Raw genomic sequence first — 20,459 nt, 5'->3', positions numbered from 1 at the left:
TGAGCTGTCCTGACCGACACTGACCACCCTGCCCCCGTCAACACAAACCACCTAAGAACCTACCAGTTGGTTAAATTTACACAGATGTTTGTAAACTAGAGCAGAAGCTCATGATTCATGGGGGAGACAAAGCCTATTCCTCTACACAAGGCAGTTTGACGGGGAGAACAGAGATTAAATGGAATACACTCAGGATCAACAGGGTCAAAATCTGATGTGTTACCAACATTCTGACTTAAGAGTTTATAGTAACATTAAATAGAGCGGGAAACACATGCAGGGTATGTAAGTGCATCTGGTAAGAAATACCTTGGCTGATTATCGGCAATCCATTTGCCTATAGAGATCAAGCGCTGCTGCCGTATTTGTCGTTGCTGACCTTCTTTGTCTCCTGTAATACCCTGGTGGCCTTTAGAAAAATCTAAGTTCCTAAAATTGATATAAGCAAATTATACAAAATTAAACTTCTAAAGATATTTCCCAGGCAACCAAGTTCACCCACTTAACTGCAATGGTTTCAGATTTTTCCATACAGACTAGCTGCTTGATGTAATCCACTGCATTTGAATATGAGCTCCCAAGGATTTTATGGACAATGAAACAAAGCAAAAAAGGTAACATGCAAATTCATTACATTAACATACTTTTAATTTAGATTTTACTTTCTAAATGAGGAGCTCAAACAAATCACAATCTTTTATTAGGAAAGATACTTTTACTGTAAAAATTTTCATTAACACTTATGTTGCATTCTATGTCATCTGTTTGAAGTGAACGCTGCAAATGCTAGGGATCCGAGAGCATGCCTATTCTAACAAACTGTTAATTATGCATTTAGGTGACCCTAAACCAGGAAAATGTATACGTATCATAGAGTATAACCTCATTGACATTTGGAAGGTAAATCAACCTGAAAAAAATAAGGATTTTTCAGATTTCTCTTCATTAAGTGCAGTCTATTTTTTTTTAAAGCATCTAAGTACTGCCAGATAGTTGGCTAGATGCTGAATACACAAAGATAAATGAGAAAGAGAAATAGTCTCTGTCATAAGGATGAAATAGGAGACTGCGAATCAGTTTGATGAGTGTCACAATAAAAATGATGCCAAGAATAAGCACGGCAACAGGGGGGCTTCTTCCTTCTGATCAGCTCTGAAAAGCTTTCATGGCGTGTTACTGGAGTTGGACTTTGACAGGAATGGCAAGTGCATACAGGTAGGGAAGGGAAGGGCAGAGGAGGAAAATGGAGTGTTCCAGGCATAGCATAAACAAAGTCTTGTAGGAATAAAAACAGAATTACTCAAAAATAGGACACAGGGAATGTAGAGAATGTTAGTATTAGGGGAACGGAGGGTGGAGATGGCAGAAAATATGGCTAAAAAAATCAAGCACTTGCACATGAAGCTGAAAAAGATACTGGAACCACTGGGGGTGAGTGAATTGAAGTCTTCGTATTAGTAATGGGACATTAACAGGTCTATATTTAAAATATAATTACAGAAGAATGCCAGAAATGACTTATAGAAGGAGAGGGACTCTTAGTAGGGAGGTTGAATAGGAAGCTTTTTATACTCCAGGTTAATGGTGGTAAAAGCCTGAACCAAAGGGAAATAAATGGGAGGAGCTGGATCTAAAAAGCATTTTAAACACAGAATCACAAAGACTTGGTGAGAAAGGTTAATGGAAATAAGGATTTTTTTTTTAAGAGTTCACGTAGGTGGATAATGGCACACAGATAAATATAGAAAGATCAAGTTTTGCTGACCAGATAGGAAAAATAAGAGTCGTTTTGGGTCATATTAAACTTTGAAATGTATATGGGAGATCAGATTGTTAAAATAGGAGTCCAAACTCCAAAAAAAAGAACTGAAAATTTTGGACTTACTAGCCAAGAGATGAAAGCTCAAGACAAAAGGATGGACCTGATCACCAGCAAGAAGGCAGAGGGAGGGGAGGGCAGGGGCGGGAAAAAGTCTGGACAATACTACTCTGAGGCATGTGGTACAGAAGAAAGCGAAAGAGATGGAATATGATGGTAGAGCTGAGAAAAAGGAGGCTTCATGAAGGAATGGGATAAACAGACTCAATGCTAGAGAAAACTGAATAGGATGAAAATTATCAAGTCAGTGGAGTCTGGTAACCAGGAAGGCGCTATTAGTTTAAGTTGCAGGAGGCAGAGAAGTGGCTGGGAGTGAAGCAGGGTCAGTTAACTGTCCTTCTAAAAAGTCTGATGATGAAGACAAAGGGAAACATCAGAGAAAGATGGGGTGGTGAATTTTACTTTTTAAAAAGAACAAGGTAGGGACGCCTGGGTGGCTCAGTTGGTTAAACAGCTGCCTTTGGCTCAGGTCATGATCCAGGGTCCTGGGATAGAGTCCCGCATCGGGCTCCTTGCTCAGCAGGAAGCCTGCTTCTCCCTCTGCCTCTGCCTGCCTGCTGCTCCCCCTGCTTGTGTGCGCTTTCTCTCTCTCTCTGACAAATAAATAAATAAAATCTTTAAAAAAAAAGAAAAGAAAAGAAAAAAAGAACAAGGTATACCTGAATGTTATTAGGCTAAAAGTAACCGGTTGTTTAAAAAAAAAAAAAGATACCAGAAGTACAACACAGAGAGAGGGTAACAGGTGAGGAGGCAGGAAGGGATAGGATCAAGGACACAGATGGAAGAGTTAGACTTGAAAAGGAGTAAGAAGTTATTCCTCTGAAAGGAGGAGAAGAGACAAGAATGACTATAAAAACAAACTGCTTTATCATCTTTATTGATATGAAAGATGTCAAGCAGAATCCTTTGATTTACATTTAGTTCCCATTTTTGAGACTTCTCCTCTAATTTCAATAAAGTATAAAAAAAATCCAGTGTATAAATATTGCCGGGAGAAGCAATTTTCTTTTCCTTTCCTTTCCCCCATATTTGTAAAAGCACTTAGTTGTGTATTATGCAGCAGGTAAAAACATGACATATACAAATCCATTCCGTATCAAAAAACTTAAGCTTTTAGTTGCTGTTAGGAAAAGAAGACAAAGTTGGGATAGACCAAAGGTTAAGGTTCTTTTATACCCAAGCCTGATTTCTCATTTTAATGCTATAATCACTGGTAATGAAATAAACCTCCTTGAGCTGCCACTCACCTGAAAGAAGGTCTCAAAGCCAAGAATCCTTGTAACTCAAACTCCTCTGGAAGTGGTGTAGCTACAGAAAGGTAGAAAGCAAGATTTGTAAACATTTTAATTTAAGAACTGTTATTCAGCACAGTGTTGTTCATTAAATCAAGAAAATGACAATCTTCTATACAGAAAAAATGCTATCTATAATGCTCAGAGTTCTCTGCTCTTCTCTATAGTAATCCTGAGAGCAGAATTCATGTATCAAATCCCTGCAGGTCGTCTCTGGGTCCTTGACACTGTCCCCTATTCCTTACCCACTACTCAACACTAAGGGAATGGAGACAATGGGACCTTTCTTCCCTAGCAGCCTTAAAACTTTACAGCCTCAGATCCAGTAATCTCATTGTTTAGATTATCTCCTTGTTTTACTCAAAGTTTTGAAAAACAACACCAACATCACCCAAGAGCAAGAAATGTAGAAACGTAGGTACTATCCCAAACCTACCAGTTTATGATTCATCATAAACCGCATTTTTAACAAAATCCCAGGTGATTCATTGCAAATTAACACTTGAGAAGCACTGATCTGACAGGAGTAAAATAATCAGAAAGGAGTCAACTACAGATTGTTCAGTGCAGAATTATTTATAATGGGGAAAATTTTAATGGAAATAGACAATGAGGCCACATGATGGCCTAGAGTGCCTAGGTGGCTCAGTTGGTTAAGCAACTGCCTTCGGCTCAGTTCATGATCCTGGAGTCCCAGGATCGAGTCCCACATTAGGCTCCTAGCTCCAGGGGGAGTCTGCTTTTCCCTCTGACCTTCTTCCCTCTCATATAGATAAATAAAATCTTAAAAATAATAAAAATTAAAAAAAAATCATGATGGCATATTCACAGAGCAGAATATTATGCAGCCAGTAAAAATCATGTTTCAAAAATGTTTAAATGGCAAAGGAAAATGCTAACAATATAATGTTAACTTTAAAAAGCAAGTGCAGGGGCACCTGGGTGGCTCAGTGGGTTAAAGCCTCTGCCTTTGGCTCGGGTTGTGATCCCAGGGTCCTGGGATCGAGCCCTACATCGGGCTCTGTGCTCAGTGGGGAGCCTGCTTCCTCCTTTCTCTCTGTCTACCTGTGATCTCTGTCTGTCAAATAAATAAATAAAATCTTAAAAAAAAAAAAAAAAAAAAAAAGCAGGTGCAAAGCTATATCTGAAAGCAATCACAGGCCAGGTGTATATACATGTAAGAAAAATGTCCCAAGAAATACACTATCACATGAATAAGTACAAAGTATCTTTGTATGAGAAAGCCATGAGTGACTCCTGTTCTTAATATGTCAATGTCCCAGATGCTCTATAATAAACAGGTATTATTTTAACGGAGTAAAAGATGTTCCCATTAGCACCTTTAAAAAAAAAATAGTAACAATGAGGAGGAAAGAAGAAGAAAGAATTTAAGGGTACTGTTCTCTTTGGACTCCTATTCAAAAGTAGCTAAATAGGAGAATATGCTACTAGGAGAAATGTTAAGAACATTCTCTCTAATTCCACCCTCTTAATCATGATGAGTAGAGAGTTCAAAGTCACTTCTGAGATACTGAACTTAAAGTCACTAAGTTAAACACTTAACAACAAGAGCCTGTTTTTTCTCTGGCCTTAAGCCTAGTATTGGTGATTTAGAACAATGTCAACAACATAAGATTAAGATAGCCCTTACCATTAGTACTTGAAAGATCCTCTTCATGGGGATGGAAACTATTTAGGAGAGAAATTAGCCAGGGCCAAATGCTGTAAATTAAAGAGACATTTCAGACTTTTTTAAAATAGAGAAACCAAAACACTAATAAGTCATTACAATGTTATTTATAGGGCCTGGACTTTATGTATTTTTTTTCCCTTGCTTCAGCATTTTAAAGGCTATATGATTTCCTAAAACCTATTTTCAAAGATGTCTAGATAAGAGATACAAAAAAAGGGTCAAAGATGTACAACAGAGACCTACTATGGCAAAGCATTTCCCAGGCTCCTAATTTAATAATTAGTGAAAATAAATTGTTAAACACTGATAATGGATATTCACTAAGAACACACTGTCTAGAGAAACAACATATTATGTTTTCAAAGCTGTCATATACATTATCAGTTATGGAACCCATTGCTAGTTCTTAATCTGTGACAGGGTAGGGTACACCACAGACAAATTACATTCTCTGTTCAAGGGTGATGAGTATGCCTTTTCTTTATGATATAAAAAAGTCCACATTCTGTAAAAATATCAAGGTAAACTGAAAGCTTTCATTTGTCACCATAAAATCAAAAGCTCCTAAGAAACATCACAATTATTTTGAGTAGAGATTACAGAGAAAATGGTGAGAGCCAAAATAATTTCCAATCCTCTATGCTCAAAACAAGCAAACATAACTTAAACTGGGTATTACTCTAAGGCAAACAGAAAATAATGGAAAAAGTAAAAAAAAAATCACTTCTCTTCAACTTCTAAACAGAATTGAAGCATACTGTAATAGGTAAGAAGTAAACTGGTTTTACTTCAATTTCATTTTGAAACGTGAAAAACGTTTCTTCCCCATGATGGCAGCCAGGAATGGGGGGTAACCCACAGGGAGCCAGAAATCCTTAAGATTGTGCCTCACATGAGAAATTCAAACAAATAAATAAAAAGCACACAAAGAGGTCTTTGGTTCAATTTTCAGAGAGTAGGTAGGAAATACAAGCATTTCATTGTTCAAATGTTGTGTTTTAGGAGGCGGTTTCTACATATCTAGGACTATCAAACCAAAAAAGCACACAAGCTAATGAAATTCTAAGATACTTACTACTGTCTTTCGTCCACCACTGCTTCCTGAAAGACCCTGGGTCTGAGTCTCAGCCAGTCCATGGAGACCTTGACTGCAGGAAGGGGATAGGCATTGTAGGACTCCTCCTGAGACTTGTTCTGGAGAGGACACTTGCACAGGATGCCAAGAAAAGACACTTAAAGGAAAAATGTATTCAGAAAGCATAAGATATTTGAAACTATGTACCAGTCCAAATTAAACTACCATTATGAGCCTTCTGCTATATCCTACTTAACACAAATACCTCACAGCTTTTTTCTAGAAAGGCATTTTTTTCCCCCACGTTAAAAATGTTACAGGGATAACATGATAAGAATGTTACAGGGGTGCCCAGCTGGCTCAGTCAGTACAGCATATGAGTCTCGATCTCAGGGTTGTGAGGAGGAGCTTCATGCTGGGTGTAGAAATTACTTAAAAATAAAATCTTAAAAAAACAAAACAAAACAAAAAAAACGTTACAAGGGCACCTGGGTGGCTCAGTCAGTTAAACAACTGCCTTCAGATCAGGTCATAATCCCAGGGTCATGGGACTGAGCCCCACATTGGGGTCCCTCCTGTTTCTCTCTCTCTCTCCCTCTGCTGCTCCCCCTGCTTGTGTGCTCACTCTGTGTCAAATAAATAAATAAAATCCTAAAAAAAAGAGTTACAGATATAGTTGGTGAGGGGAATGGGAGTAGATAAAAGGATAGAACTTAGGGTTTAGGCCTCCAAATTCAATATTGGGAAATATAGGACACATTTTCATATGTCACTAGTACTCTGTTACGATAATGAAAATGCCTAACATTATGCTTTCCAAAGAAGACAGCACAGAAAATTAAATGATTTAATACTTACTAAAGAGGGCCAGCAACTGTGTCCAACACAGCTGCTCATCTTGGCTATAACTATGCTGCTCCGTTTCATTGCTAAAGTCACGAAGGTGATGAAGTTGAAACAGGTTAATGACAGTGACGTGAACTAACTGCTGAGAGTTGAAAGCTTTTTGGAATAGCAGCCTCTGTAAAAGATGACAGAAATACTGCATATATTATCAAGAACAGGAGCCACCATCCACACAAGAATTAAACTGGCGGTCTGCATTTAAAGTCACATGACTAACAGATACAGATAAGTAAATGTCTCCACCCTTAATCCCAGGATTTTAACAGAGTCTGATGTGGTCTGATGTTTCTCTGGCTGACTCTCTGCCTTGAAAGGAATTAGCCCAGACACCACAGGGCTCTTTGAGCTGTTTTTCACAATACCTTTTTTCCCTTTTGTAAACTGTGTGTTTTTTAATATGATGAGAAAAAAGTTTTGGGAGTCAGTCAATAAACATATACATCTTAATCCATTAGAAGCAGTTTTGTAAGAAATGCATACATAGTAAAATATTAAGTTGGAACCAATGACCAGAAAGTAGATGTACACAGTAAAAAGGAAATTTCAAACTAGAAGACTGAAAAATGTTTTGAACTGTTGGTCATACGTATATAAGTTATACATAAAGAATGACTTCCAAAATTTGTCATAAAATTTACTCTTTCAGAGGCTTGACAAATTTAAAGAAACTTACTTATAAATGGGGTAGATAACAAGAACCTACTTTGGAACATGGGGTAATGATCTATTAAGACAATAAATAATGTATTATAGGTAACTTCTACATCTTAGAAAAGCACATCTATGATCTTCATCATCAAATTCCTTTTACTTAATAACTGTGTGTTGTTCACAGCAACCTGCTAACCAGGTTATTATGAGAAAGAAATCACTGACCATGCTCTCAGCCGGCAGCCTCAACTGAGTCACCCTTTTACCTTAGCACCTGCAGGACTTTTAGTTTATTTCCACATAAAATATATTTCAAACACAAGTTCCTAATAAAGCTGATAGCTACTAGAGATGATATCCTCGCTTCACTGTATGTTTAACCTACAGTCAACCTCCTTCCCTCTTAGGAAATGGATACAAGTGGGGATTCACTGTCACTTGGCTTATGGTGATAACCTTATTTACAGTTCTACCAGCAATGACAAGAGAGCCTACCATCTGAGAAATTTACAGCTGCCTTTATCCAGCTCCAAAGACTTTTTTTTCTATTTACATAAAGAACCTGAAATATCCAGAGTAAATTTAATGATTCTATTAGCAAGGTCTTTTACATTATCATGGCAGAAAAGTACAATTCAATTCCACTTAAACTCCTCTCTCTGCCTCCTTGCCATCTGCCATTCCAGTATATACATCTAGAATGCTTCTTCCTTTTCCAAAGGCATCAAGCATTTTTCTTTCCTTTCTTCAAAACATTCTGAAATTGTATCTCTTCTTCAGACTTCTCCCACAGAAGTTCTCCTTTAATCTCTACATACAACCTTTTAAATTGACCATTTACACAAATATAGCGTACTGGAATAAAATGAGAATTATAGCTTCTATTTTTCAAAAAGCATTTTTCCTTGTGGAAAAATGTATCTATTAATCCACTGGCATTTTATTTTAGATGGCAATACCCAACAGAAGAGAAACACAGCCCTTTAAGGGATTTTCTAGTGTATGTACAGAAACATTAATCATATGAGTGCATTCTAAGTAATGTAAATGATAATGTAAAATTTCAAGAAAGCACAGACTTTGTCTTCGTCTCCCTTTTGTCCCCAAGAGCCTAGAGAAGTGTATGGTACACAGGAGGTACTCCATAAGTATTTAGTGAAGGCACAACCCACACCTTTGTAAGGAAATGTGTAACTATTTCGTTGTAACTTCATAAATTTAGATTACACTGTAGTAAGTAAAGTGCCTCATCAGGAACAAAATCAGATCGGAGCTGATACAGTGTTACTCAAAGATGTCTTCAAGAGCAGTTGGGAAAAAAACAGTACATAGTGAACATATATAAAAAGCCTCGTGTCTCATTTCCTAAACCCCAGGCCTTAAGCCTTTCAATAAACCTCAACTTAGGAGCTAAAGATTGCTAGTTATACAGACACACTGAAGTTTACATGTAGATGATACTAATGATCTACATATGCTTTAGAAACACTTTTGCATATTTACTCAACTACACTAAAATTTCACTCCAACAATGTTCTTCTGATGTTTCAGAAATGAGTAAAGTTTAAAATAGATCTGCCTCATACTATGTTTAACTTCAGAGCATTGGAACGATTCTTCAAAGTATATTTACAATTGCCCACATATCCCCCCACAACTTTATATACAGAAATATATACCTGAGGGGTGCCTGGGGGGGCTCAGTGGGTTAAAGCCTCTGCCTTCAACTCAGGTTATGATCCCAGGATCCTGGGATCGAGCCCAGCATTGGGCTCTCTGCTCAGCAGGAAGCCTGCTTCCCCCACCCCCCACCCCACCTGCCTCCCTGCGTGCTTCTGATCTCTGTCAAATAAACAAATAAAAATCTTAAAGAAAGAAAGAAAGAAAGAAATATGTACTTGAGGGGTGCCTTGGTGGCTCAGTCAGTTAAAATGTCGGACTCTTAGTTTTGGCTCAGATCATAATCTTGGGGTCCTATGACTGAGCCCCAAACTAGGCTCTACCCTTAGCTGCTCAGGACAGAGCCATTCGTCCCTGCCCCTTCCCCCAGCTTGTGTGTACATGCTCTCTCTCAAATAAATAAATAAACAAAATCTTTATACATTTATACTTGAAGAGAGTATCAGCGTCTGAGGTTGCATCCGATGCAAATGACTAGATTCTAGACCAGAATAACTTACATAGAGAAGATTTCATTTCCCCCTCTCTCTCCACTTAGGGAATATATCTTTCATAGACACAAAGCCAGGAACAATCTCAAGAGGTCATCTGGTCCAATCCTCTGCTATTTTATAAAATTGTACCTAAACCATCCATGAAAGATGGCTGTCAACCTGACTTAAAAGCTCTCAAAAGAGAGAATCACCGGCAACCCCCTACAGATCTCTTTTTTAAGAGTTAAGATTTAATTTCAGTTCTGACCTCAAAAACAAACAAAGATAAGTTATTTTAAAATAATCCTTCATCTATCTGAACACTTAAAATGAAACTTTTCAGACTTGTTTGTTCTGTCCAGACAGAACAGCTTAGGGCATAAAAATTAGCTGTTCCTTTCATGCACCTGACTCTATAAATCATGGGTTAAAAGTTTAAATAGGCCACCAAAAGAAGCGGAAAACAGCAGGGGACTCTAGAAGCTTATTTTAAAACAAACTATTTCTATTATAGTTATTTAGTACAATCTCTTATACATAAGAAGTGTCAACTACAAAATGATTATCTGTAAAAACTACTTCGCATTGACTATATTTGGCTAATTATGTCTCTTAAGTATCTAAACTTCACAATTTCTGGAATATATTACTTTTTTAATACTTATGAAACCGTAAGTCAGTTACAGATAATTCCCCAAGTGTTTAGATACCCAGAAGTAACCAAGAAATAGAAATGTTCTTTAGACTGTCTTGTTTGCTGTTGATCCTCGTGACTAAAACAGTGACTGACGGGCAATCAAGTATGTGTTGAATAAATAATTTGAAAACAAAGTTAATGTTTATTCTTGACTCCTCCCATATTTCATATACTATACTACATATAAACTGCTAATTTAATATACTAATAGAAGATCATTTTCATATGAACAAAGGTTATTTAATTTTATCTCCTTACACAAATTGGTAAAATATAGTCCTGTTGCGTGAAATTCTCATTTCTTTCCTTCAAACTACCACAAATCCCAATGGATCAAAACACTATGAGAATATAGAACTAGGTTTGCAGAATGAAGTATTATAAAGTAGGTACCAGAACCCTACCTAGAATATAAAAACCATCAAAAGTGTATTCTCAAAACCGAGAAAGAAAGGTGCCTGATCTGAGAAGGAAGGAAGGAAGAAGTTGTTTTTTCCTCATTTTAGTACTCTCTGCCAAACCGCAGCTAGTTAATGCAAACACTGCCGCTATGTTTCTCTATAGATGGTATCTTTGTTTAAAGTGAGGGGATGTTGTATGCAAGAATTCCATATGCTTCAAATTTAATTTTTACCAACAGTTCATAGTTTAGTAATGACATAAAAACTGGAAGTCAGCTTCCCCTAAATTTTATGTTTCCTGTTAGACAAGACAAAACACTCTGTATTTTTAAAATCTAACCTTAAACTGTTCTTCCAACTTCTCTCGAAGAGGGCTCAACTTTTCCAAGCTCTTACTCAGGTACACATGACCGTGGAATTTAATAAAGGCCTTGATGAAGTCAGAAACACCCCATTTGGTTTTCACCTCATCCCGGCTGAAATGAAAGAAAAATTTCCATGAGTCTTAAGCAGCAAAATGACTAACAGCTCCTCACAGAGGTTTCAAGTCTGCAAAAACACATTATTTGAGTGCCTGATACATAAGGAGTGGAATCTGCATCTAACTTTTCATCTGCAACACACTCAGAGGGGTCCTCGGTATCCGGCAGCCTATATTCCTCTACTACGAACAAATAAGATGCTGACTGCTTGAAACTCAGCAACGACTACATGCAAAACTATTAAAATATAATTGTGTTTTTAAAAATTAGGCAAACAGAAGAGCAACACAGGTAACTATCAGTTCTTGCATGCCCAAATTTGACAGTTGAAGGCCATCAGATTACACCAACTCCTGTTGGAAAAGTCAACCCTACCTTTCCAGTGCTTTAGAAAGTGCTTTTTGTAGATTAGTGGAGGCAGCTGGGAAAGGGAACTTCACAGCGATGCTTCTGCAGTAGTAGAAAATTGTGGTCAGATGGTCTCCTTTGGAAGAAGCTAAGATAGCCAACTGATTATAAGGCTGACCTAGAGGAGAAAGTGAAGATTCTATAGTAACCAAGATGCACAGTCTTGTTATCAGAGTACAGATGATCAGTTTTTAAACTTTTTAAGTTAATAATGCAGAGTTTTTTATAAAGTAAATCTCATGACTACCTCATTACAAATGGGCATAATTTAAAACAGCACACTCCCACAACAGCACACACCACGTTTAGGTTAAGAAGTACACAATAAGGGGAGAGAGTACTATTACGTTTAAACAAGACTTTAGAAAGGGCTAGACAGCAAATCTTGGCTTTATGGGCTCTATGAGGCCTTATGAGTCTCTATGGCCACTGTAGCAGGAAAGCAGCCACAGCCAAGTAGGAAACCAGGTGCACACTGCTACCCCCTGCTTCAAAGGGGCTTCTCCGAGAATCAAAAATTTCAACATGGCTTAACAAGAATGATGTGGATCACCAAACAAGAACCACTGCTAATTCCGATCCCGAGGTTATCAAAAGACAAAAGCCCTGTCTTTTAGGTAATAAAATGTAATTTTTCTAGTAAGGAAATGGTGGTATTAAGGAATAATTATTTTATAAGTAATTAAGGAAGCCAAAGTTAACTTGTTGAAACAATTTTAGATCACACTGGGAGATATTCTATTTATACTGGTTTACTTAGAACAATAATCTTATTAAAATATTCATTTCTGGTTATACAGAATATACAATTAAAAGAAAAAATATGACCCAGACTCCAAATCAATCAATACCAAATCCCCAAAACACAATACCAAAACTTGAAATCTTTTGCTTTCATAAAAGATGATGACACGAGATGAGCCTTGAGCTATTTTCCGTATTGTTATAAAGTTTCACAGTCATCCACAAGTTGAGGTAGGAGGCCCACTCACCATTAGAGGGGACAAGCTGAGCTGCATGCCTATAGTAGGACTCTGCCTGGCTGGTCTGGTTTCTGTATCGAGCTGAAAGGAGAAAAACGAACGCTTAGTTTAAAAACAAGCAAACGAATGAATAGAAAACCAGTAGGGTAATATTTCCAAAGCAACTACAGTTTTCAATTCTAAAGATAATAAACACATTAAAATTAATTTAAGATCATTAAAGACCGAAGATACGTTAAAACAAATTAACTATAGGATTATGTGTAAAGTGTCCATCTGGTCTTCCCTATTTGGGACATTCATCATGTAACCAATTTTAAAGCTTACCTAGCCCCCATTTTCAGGTCCTCCAGTGTCATGCATCACCAGCTCCCATTATGGACTATGCTGGTGACCTGGAGCCGGCCCACAAGAAGGGGTAAGTTATATGGCACTTAAAAACAAAACAAAATAAAAAACACTATACAATATGATCTGAAAATTATGTATTTCTTCAATATCTTATACAGTGATTTTGGAAAATGCCTCATACCTACTGCAATATTAAGCATGTGTGTGCACAGAATACACTGAAAGCAAAAACAACCTAAATACACTACTCACTGATTCTCCGCGCAGAACTTGGTGCTTACTCTGATGTGACCGCGAATGGAGGTCAGTGATTTATATCAAGAAATCTAAAAATCTTTGACCTTAAAGCAGTAATGTTCTCCATTCCTTATTATTTGAGGACAGTTGAAACATAATCCCATAGTTAATTTGTTTTACAACCTTTTTAGGTTAACCTTAAGGATAAGTTACAGAACACTCGCAGATAAAATATAAAAAATATTAATAAAATTTAACTGTAAAAAGGAAACACTTTAAAAAGAGATTTTAATAAACTGATAGGAAGGAAAGAAGACAAGATAGCTTCAGAAGAAGTAACTTACAAACCCTGCAATTCCAAGAGGATACTTTGAATTTAGAAGACATGGCACCACTTTGAAAAATTTAGCTTTAATTACACTTTTTATTCATTTGCCTACATCTGCATGAGTCCAAAGGAAACGTAAATCTTAATATGGAAGTTGACACCTTCAAGATCCATTGCCAATTCCAAAATATTGAGAAAATTTAACTTAATTTACATTTTAGTTTCCACTAATGACCATCTAAATTGTGTGCAATCCTCAGTTTGAAGGAAAGGAGTTTCCTTCTGTGACTATGCCAAAGAAAAGGATGAATGTATTAGCAATTCCTTCACACCAAAGGCTCACCAATGTCTCCAAGGTGGACGAGGCAGTGCTGGCAGATATAGGAACAGGAGCTAGACTGTGGCTTCACTATGGCGCTGGTATGCGTCTGTTTATTGCTGATAATTCCCAACTGGGAAGACTTCACACGGCATGGTAAATCTACATTAAACACTGTACATAGTTCTTGTAATAACTACAAAGAAAACATGAATAAGACTTAGTGATAAGCCAGATCGGTAAGTCAGAAGTGTTCTAACAGTTGAGTTTATATACTTTAACATGTCTAACAGTTAAGTTTATATACTTTAACATGTGTACCTAACATTATAGACAACTGAGACCTGAGCAAAGACTGAAGAAAAGAGGATACGATAACTAGTAACATTTATTATAAATCTTATCTTTTAAATTCTCAAATACTAGAGCCATCTAGGATGTGCCTCTAAAAGGAACAGAGTGGGGACGCCCGGGTGGCTCAGTCGGTTAAGCATCTGACTTGATTTTGGCTCCAGTCATGATCTCAGGGTCTTGGGATCAAGCCCAAGAGTTGGGCTCCACACACAGCAGGGAGTCTGCTTCTCTCCCTCTGTCTCTTTAAAATAATACAAACAAATAAATAAATAGAAGGAAAAGCAGGACACCTTGGTGGCTCAGTCAGTTAAGTATCTGGCTCTTGGTTTTTACTCAGGTATTGATTTCAGTGCTCCTGAGATGGGCCCACTGGCAGGCCCTGCCCTAACAGGGGAGTCTCCCTGGGATTCTCTCTCTCACACACATTGTCCCCCACCCCAAAATAATGTATAAATAAATCTTTAAAAAAATAAACAAAAGGAACAGAAACATTATTAAAAAAGACTTTACCTAAATAGCGTATTCATTCACATTTAGCAAGCAACTCCAAGAAATTATCTACTATTCCTCTTAGAAACATAAAAACCAGGGCTCCTGGGTGGTGCAGTTGGTTAAGCGACCAACTCTTGGTTTCAGCTGAGGTCTTGATCTCAGGGTCATGAGATCAACCCCGCCTCAGGTTCCTCGCTCAGTGAAAAGTCTGCTAGCGAGTCTCTCTCCCTCTCCCTACTCCTCCCGCTTATGCTTACCCACTTTCCCTCTCTCTCTCCCTCAAATAATCGTAATTAAAAAAAGAAAGAAAGAAAGAAAGAAACACATACAAAATAACATTAATGATTGGGTGGTTACAAATAGGACTTAGATACAAGCCGACATATTTGTCAGACTTTAGGAGTTCCTTGAGATAGAAGACCGACTGATTTTTTAAGTAAGTTCCACACCCAGCATGGAGCCCAACACGGGCTTAAACTCGCGATGCTGATATTAAGACCTGGGCTAAGATCAAGAGTCCACCGCTTAACCAACTAAGCCACCCAGGTGCCCCCTTGAGATTTACATTCTTAACCCCTAGGTCAGTTCATATCTTTGCATATATAACAGATCTGATAGTATTACAGATCTGGAAGGGACTTTTGACATTATATAAACCACCCATTTTTTTCCTTCTCCATTAGTCTCACTATTAAAGGAACCTCCTCCTGGTCAGAACTAACTCCTCTGCCTAAGCATACCTATTTCATTCTTGTCTGCCTCCTGCCTATCATCCCCTCTCTCTCATGTCTATTTCCAACTTCCCATGCTTCTTTGTACGAATATCAAGCGTCACCTATAGAAAACAATAATAAAAAAACCCCCAAACCAAAACACTCTCCTCCTTGACCTTAGATTCCTTCTCCAGCAACCTTCTAATGTCTCTTTTTCTTACCAAACTCCTTCAGAGGAATCCACATATGTGCTATCTGCTTTCTGAATTCCTAGTCGCTCCTTATTGCATTATGATCTGCCTTCCACACAAACCCTCCTGCATCCCACCACCTCTCCACTGAAACTGCTGTCCATATGACAACCGGTTATCTAATAAGCAAATACAATGGACCCTTTCAGTCATCATCTTATTGGATCTCTTTGTTGCATTTAGAACAGTCGACCTCATGACTCATCACTGAGCTTTGCTAGCTGTTGTGTTGCTTTGTAGCTGTTGTTTTGTCTTACCAACCATTCCTTTTCAGTCCCCTTTCTCCAAAGACTTTTCTCCCCCTACCTTGCTCCCCAAGGGTTTCATTCTTGGCCCCCAGAGAACTCGTTGCATTCTACTCCCATTTATTCAAATATTTATTTACAAATATATTCATTCACACATCTGGTACTGTATTAGACACCACGGTAAGCAACAGAGATGAGCAAGAAAACCTACCTTCTTTAAGAGCTCACGACCAAATGTGCAAGACAGGTAAATAAACTGGGAGTGGGGAAGGGAAGGGGCAGTGGACAGCAAGGGATATCAAACATGACCGTGAGCATAAGCCAAGAGAATAATCTACATTTATAGTCAACATTATTCCCTAGGTTATTTGATACATTTGTCTCACTTATCCTTGTGATAAACTACTAACAATAGAGTATATGTAGTTATAAAGCTCCACTTTTTCAGATGAGGATATGAAAGCAACAGAAATACCAAGTGCTTTGACTAAAGTTACAGAATTAGAAATACCTTTATTCTATCATCACTCTAACACGTGCAGAACTCAAAATATAAAGTAAGGCATCCTGAGGACCCCACACTGGATTTGAAATGTCCCACATTTTTCCTAAGTTAAAAACCACTTTCAGAACCGAATACAAGTTCTGTGTACCCTTTCTTACTAAGCAAAGAAATTATCTCCTTCAGCTTTACTTATACCTATACATTTGTTATAGGCAATAAATTTGCTGGCATAAAATTATGTAAACAAGTTAAAGCCCAGAATGGTTAGAATCAGGAAACATTAAAGGCAAGAAGTATAGAATGGAACAAAAAAATGGGGTGAAAAAAAAACGCAACAAAACCAGATGACTGCAGAAGATGACAAGAAGAAACATGATAGGTGGTGGAGAATGGAGTTCGGTAAGTACTGAAAGAATAGACTAGAAAATTAGGCAAGGCGGAACATCTACCAAGAAGAAAAAAGGACGTTCACGAAAGGTAAATCAAACATGGCTGGAACATCATGTGGAATGCCTCCTCTAATAAAATCTTTGTCTGAACCCAGGGGCTGCAGAGGAAGATACCAGAAAAGTTCCTGCGGACTCAGAGATTCTGGGTGAGAGATCTCTAGTGGGTTTAGAGCAGAAGTACGGTGGCAATGAAGAAGAGAAACAGATCTATATTTGGAAATTATTCTGTGAAAACTCTGTATCGAACTATTCCACTGCTCCTTAGCTCTTCGCCCTATGTTAAGAATGGAGAACTAATGATGAAGGTACAGAACATCACCTTTCAAATTACTACAGAAACTTGGTGATACTTTCCTTTTGGCTCCCACTTTCTTAGAGTAACAACTATCTGTTCAGTTCTTTGATGTTTTCAAAAAACCTACAGCGGAATGTTACATCTTTACTTTGAGAATTTCCTTCTGGCTTGAAGTACCATGCTTTCAATGGCTGACAAAATGACCATCTTCACAGAAATTGTAGCTGAGGATCACAGGTATCAATCTCTTCTCAATTCCCTTCAGTTAGATTTCTATCCCCACCGCTTTACCAAAGTCACAATGCATCAAATCCAAGATACCACAAATTATAAAATAAACTATTACTTATCACACTGAGAAAAAAAAATACTGCCCATTAAACAGTGACTGACAATCTTCTTTGAACTTATCCCTGTTTTAGAGATGCTAAAATATGAAAAATAGTTTAGAAATGAAGAAATACAGTATTTGTTAATGTCACCAGCGACTTCCATGTAGTCAAATCTAATTGGTCACTTTTTAATCCTATTACTTGACTTCTCGGCAGCACTTAACAGAGTTGATCACTCTCACTCCTTACTGAAATGCTTTTCTCTTGGCTTCTAAGTCACCAGTGTCTGATTTTCTACTACTGCAATGGTGGCTCCACGTGTGCTAACCTGTTCTCACCTAGTCCTGTGGTTTTAAAAAATTTATTTATTTAGTTTGTCTTGGAGGTAGAATTTAGTGACTCATCAGTCTGCACGTAATACTCAGTGCTCATTACATCACATGTCCTCCTTAATGCTTATCACCCAATTACCCCACCCCCAATCCCTCACCCCACCAGCAACCCTGTTTGTTTCCTAGCAACCCTGTTTGTTTCCTAGAGTTCAGCGTCTATTACGGTTTGCCTTCTTCTCAATTTTCATCTTATTTTATTTTTCCTTCCCTTCCCTTATGTTCATCTGCTTTGTTTCTTAAACTCCACATAAGTGAAATTATATGGTATCTGTCTCTGACTTATTTCACTTAGCATAATACTCTCTAGTTCTATCTACATCGTTGCAAATGTCAAGATTTCATTCTTTTGATGGCTGAAATATTCCATTTTATTTATACACATACACACACACGTGCGCGCGCACACATCTTCTTTACCCATTCATCTGTCAATGGACATCTGGGCTCTTTCCATATTGTGGCTATTGTGGACAATCCTTCTAGAGACATTTGGGTGCCATGTGCCCCTTCAAATCACTCTTTGCTAGTCCTGTGATTTTTAAATACCAAATACTAATGTCAGGCTAAGTCAGGGTTTTTTATTTTAATCATAAAATTTACTCCAACCCTGACCTTTTTACTGAGCTCCAAGTTTATCTAATTTCCTATTTGACACCTGCACAATAGGCTATCTCATTTAACACAAGCATAGCTGCTTTCTCTACAGTACTCCCCATCTCAGTAAATGGTACAAGCAGTAATCTAGCTGCTCAATCTGATACCTCAAGTCACCTGATAATTCTTCCCCTACCCTGATTCCACATATCCAATCTGATCCATCAGCAAGTCTACTGGCTATTCTTCAAAAAATCCATCAATTTCTTTCCATTTATCCTCCATACAACAGCCAGGATAATCTTCTAAAAATGCAAACTTTATCATGTTACTCCCTAGCCTCCTTTCCAATGGCTTGCAACTATACTTAAAGACTAAATTCAAAACTCATCTTGTCCCGTAAGGTTGTACAATGATCTGGACTTGGTCTATTCCTTCAATCTGGTGGCTTAATCTGCACTGCATGTAATCAAGAAAAATATATAAAACATTACTGTTAGCAACACCATTAACTGTTTCAATGACCAAACCAAGACAACATAAAAATGGAAGTAAAAAGTTCTATTAATGCTAATATCTGAAAAAGTTTATTGATGTTCATTCTATAATTATTGTACTTCCTCAACCACTGCCTAAGGAAAGCAAGTAGAGAAAATCAATGACTATAAAAATGGAAAAAATAAATTTCAAAATTAGATCACTCATGTATATTCCTTATCAGATAATTTGAGCATGATTTTATTATTCACCTGCCCAAATTTTTTTTTTTTTTTTTTTTACAAATATCATGCTCCCTCAATAAAAATGATGATTCTTGCTTTCCTTCCTTGCAGATTTGTTTCATCAATGTGCAATTAAAGCTTTGGAAATGTGTTACATATATAGTACCTTAAAAAAGGTCAAGAATCATGTTTCAAGATGACAAACCAATCTGTACAATGGCTATTATAAAAACATATTGCAACATGTGAATGCTTTCCCTCTCCCTCCACCAGGGCCAGCTGCTTAGAGTCTCTACTTCAGCTGTGCTCATTCACAATTCCAGTTTCTACTGCATAGGGAAGGAAAGGAAAATAGATCTGAATCAGAAACGAGACTGGAGTTTAAAAAACAGACTATGTTTCAAAAACGTAAAGTCAACCAGAACATTACAGAATCTTTCTAAGAAGTTATGACGGAAATCTGGAACTCAACAAAGCACAGCTGAAAGTAGTGATGGAGAGAGGGAGAAAGAGACAACATTTTTGTTAATACTCGGAGCTGAGACTCCTCGATTAACATATGAGTCAAACTGTATACATAATTTTGTATGATTTTCCACTCAATAATGCCATAATTTTTCCATCATTTAAAAAAATCATAAATATCACTTATAATAGTTTCATAAATTCCCATTTTACAGATATGCCATAATTTGATCATTACTCTATTTTAAGACATTGTGTTATTTTCAAATTTAATGATTTAAGTTATAGTATCTATTTGTTCCTTTACATAGAAATATCATTGTCCTTATTAAATATTCACTGATCTATGGACAAAGAAAAGACTACATTACAAAAAAACAAAATCTGGTAACATTAGGAGGCTCTAAATAAAATGCAAAACAAAAGGAGAAACTGGAAATATTTGCCAAAAACCAATAAAAAATTAATATCTCTCATGTATAAAGAGCTCTGGAAAAAATAGGGTCCAAACAATGAACAGGAAAAGTAAACTGATGATTTATATAAAATACAAATATCTAATAAAATATGAATCCAGTTCAACACTAGCAATTCAGATGTTAAATTTTAAATGAAAAGTCATTTTCCATTTATTAAATATGAGTTATTCATTTAATCATTTACTTTTACTGAAAACACAACGCTGGCAACACTCATCAACTCATCAATGGGAAAATTAATTTAAAAAAATTTTATTTTTGTGTAATTTCCAAATTTCTTGAAATAAGTATGCATTATTTTTATAATCAGAAA

At 37.0% G+C, this 20,459-nt stretch overlaps 1 protein-coding gene across 6 annotated transcripts in view; it reads right to left on the bottom strand.

Moving 5' to 3' along the window:
- The window catches only part of SMG7 (SMG7 nonsense mediated mRNA decay factor), a 90,805-nt gene that overhangs the window by 11,013 nt on the left and 59,333 nt on the right, over positions 1-20,459 (bottom strand). For all 6 annotated transcript variants that reach the window (XM_044267264.1, XM_044267265.1, XM_044267267.1 and 3 more), the window contains 9 exons: positions 13,880-14,051; positions 12,630-12,701; positions 11,605-11,755; positions 11,088-11,223; positions 6,798-6,960; positions 5,940-6,096; positions 4,823-4,893; positions 3,127-3,187; positions 310-429 (listed from right to left, as the gene is read on the bottom strand). In XM_044267264.1, the coding sequence (XP_044123199.1) occupies positions 310-429; positions 3,127-3,187; positions 4,823-4,893; positions 5,940-6,096; positions 6,798-6,960; positions 11,088-11,223; positions 11,605-11,755; positions 12,630-12,701; positions 13,880-14,051 (1,103 nt within the window). The remainder of the gene's footprint in view (positions 1-309; positions 430-3,126; positions 3,188-4,822; positions 4,894-5,939; positions 6,097-6,797; positions 6,961-11,087; positions 11,224-11,604; positions 11,756-12,629; positions 12,702-13,879; positions 14,052-20,459) is intronic.

Source organism: Neovison vison, chromosome 10, assembly GCF_020171115.1.
Source record: "Neovison vison isolate M4711 chromosome 10, ASM_NN_V1, whole genome shotgun sequence".
Classification (NCBI taxonomy): domain Eukaryota; kingdom Metazoa; phylum Chordata; class Mammalia; order Carnivora; family Mustelidae; genus Neogale; species Neogale vison.
The sequence above is the reverse complement of the archived record's forward strand: the minus strand, read 5'-3'. Positions and strand labels throughout refer to the sequence as shown.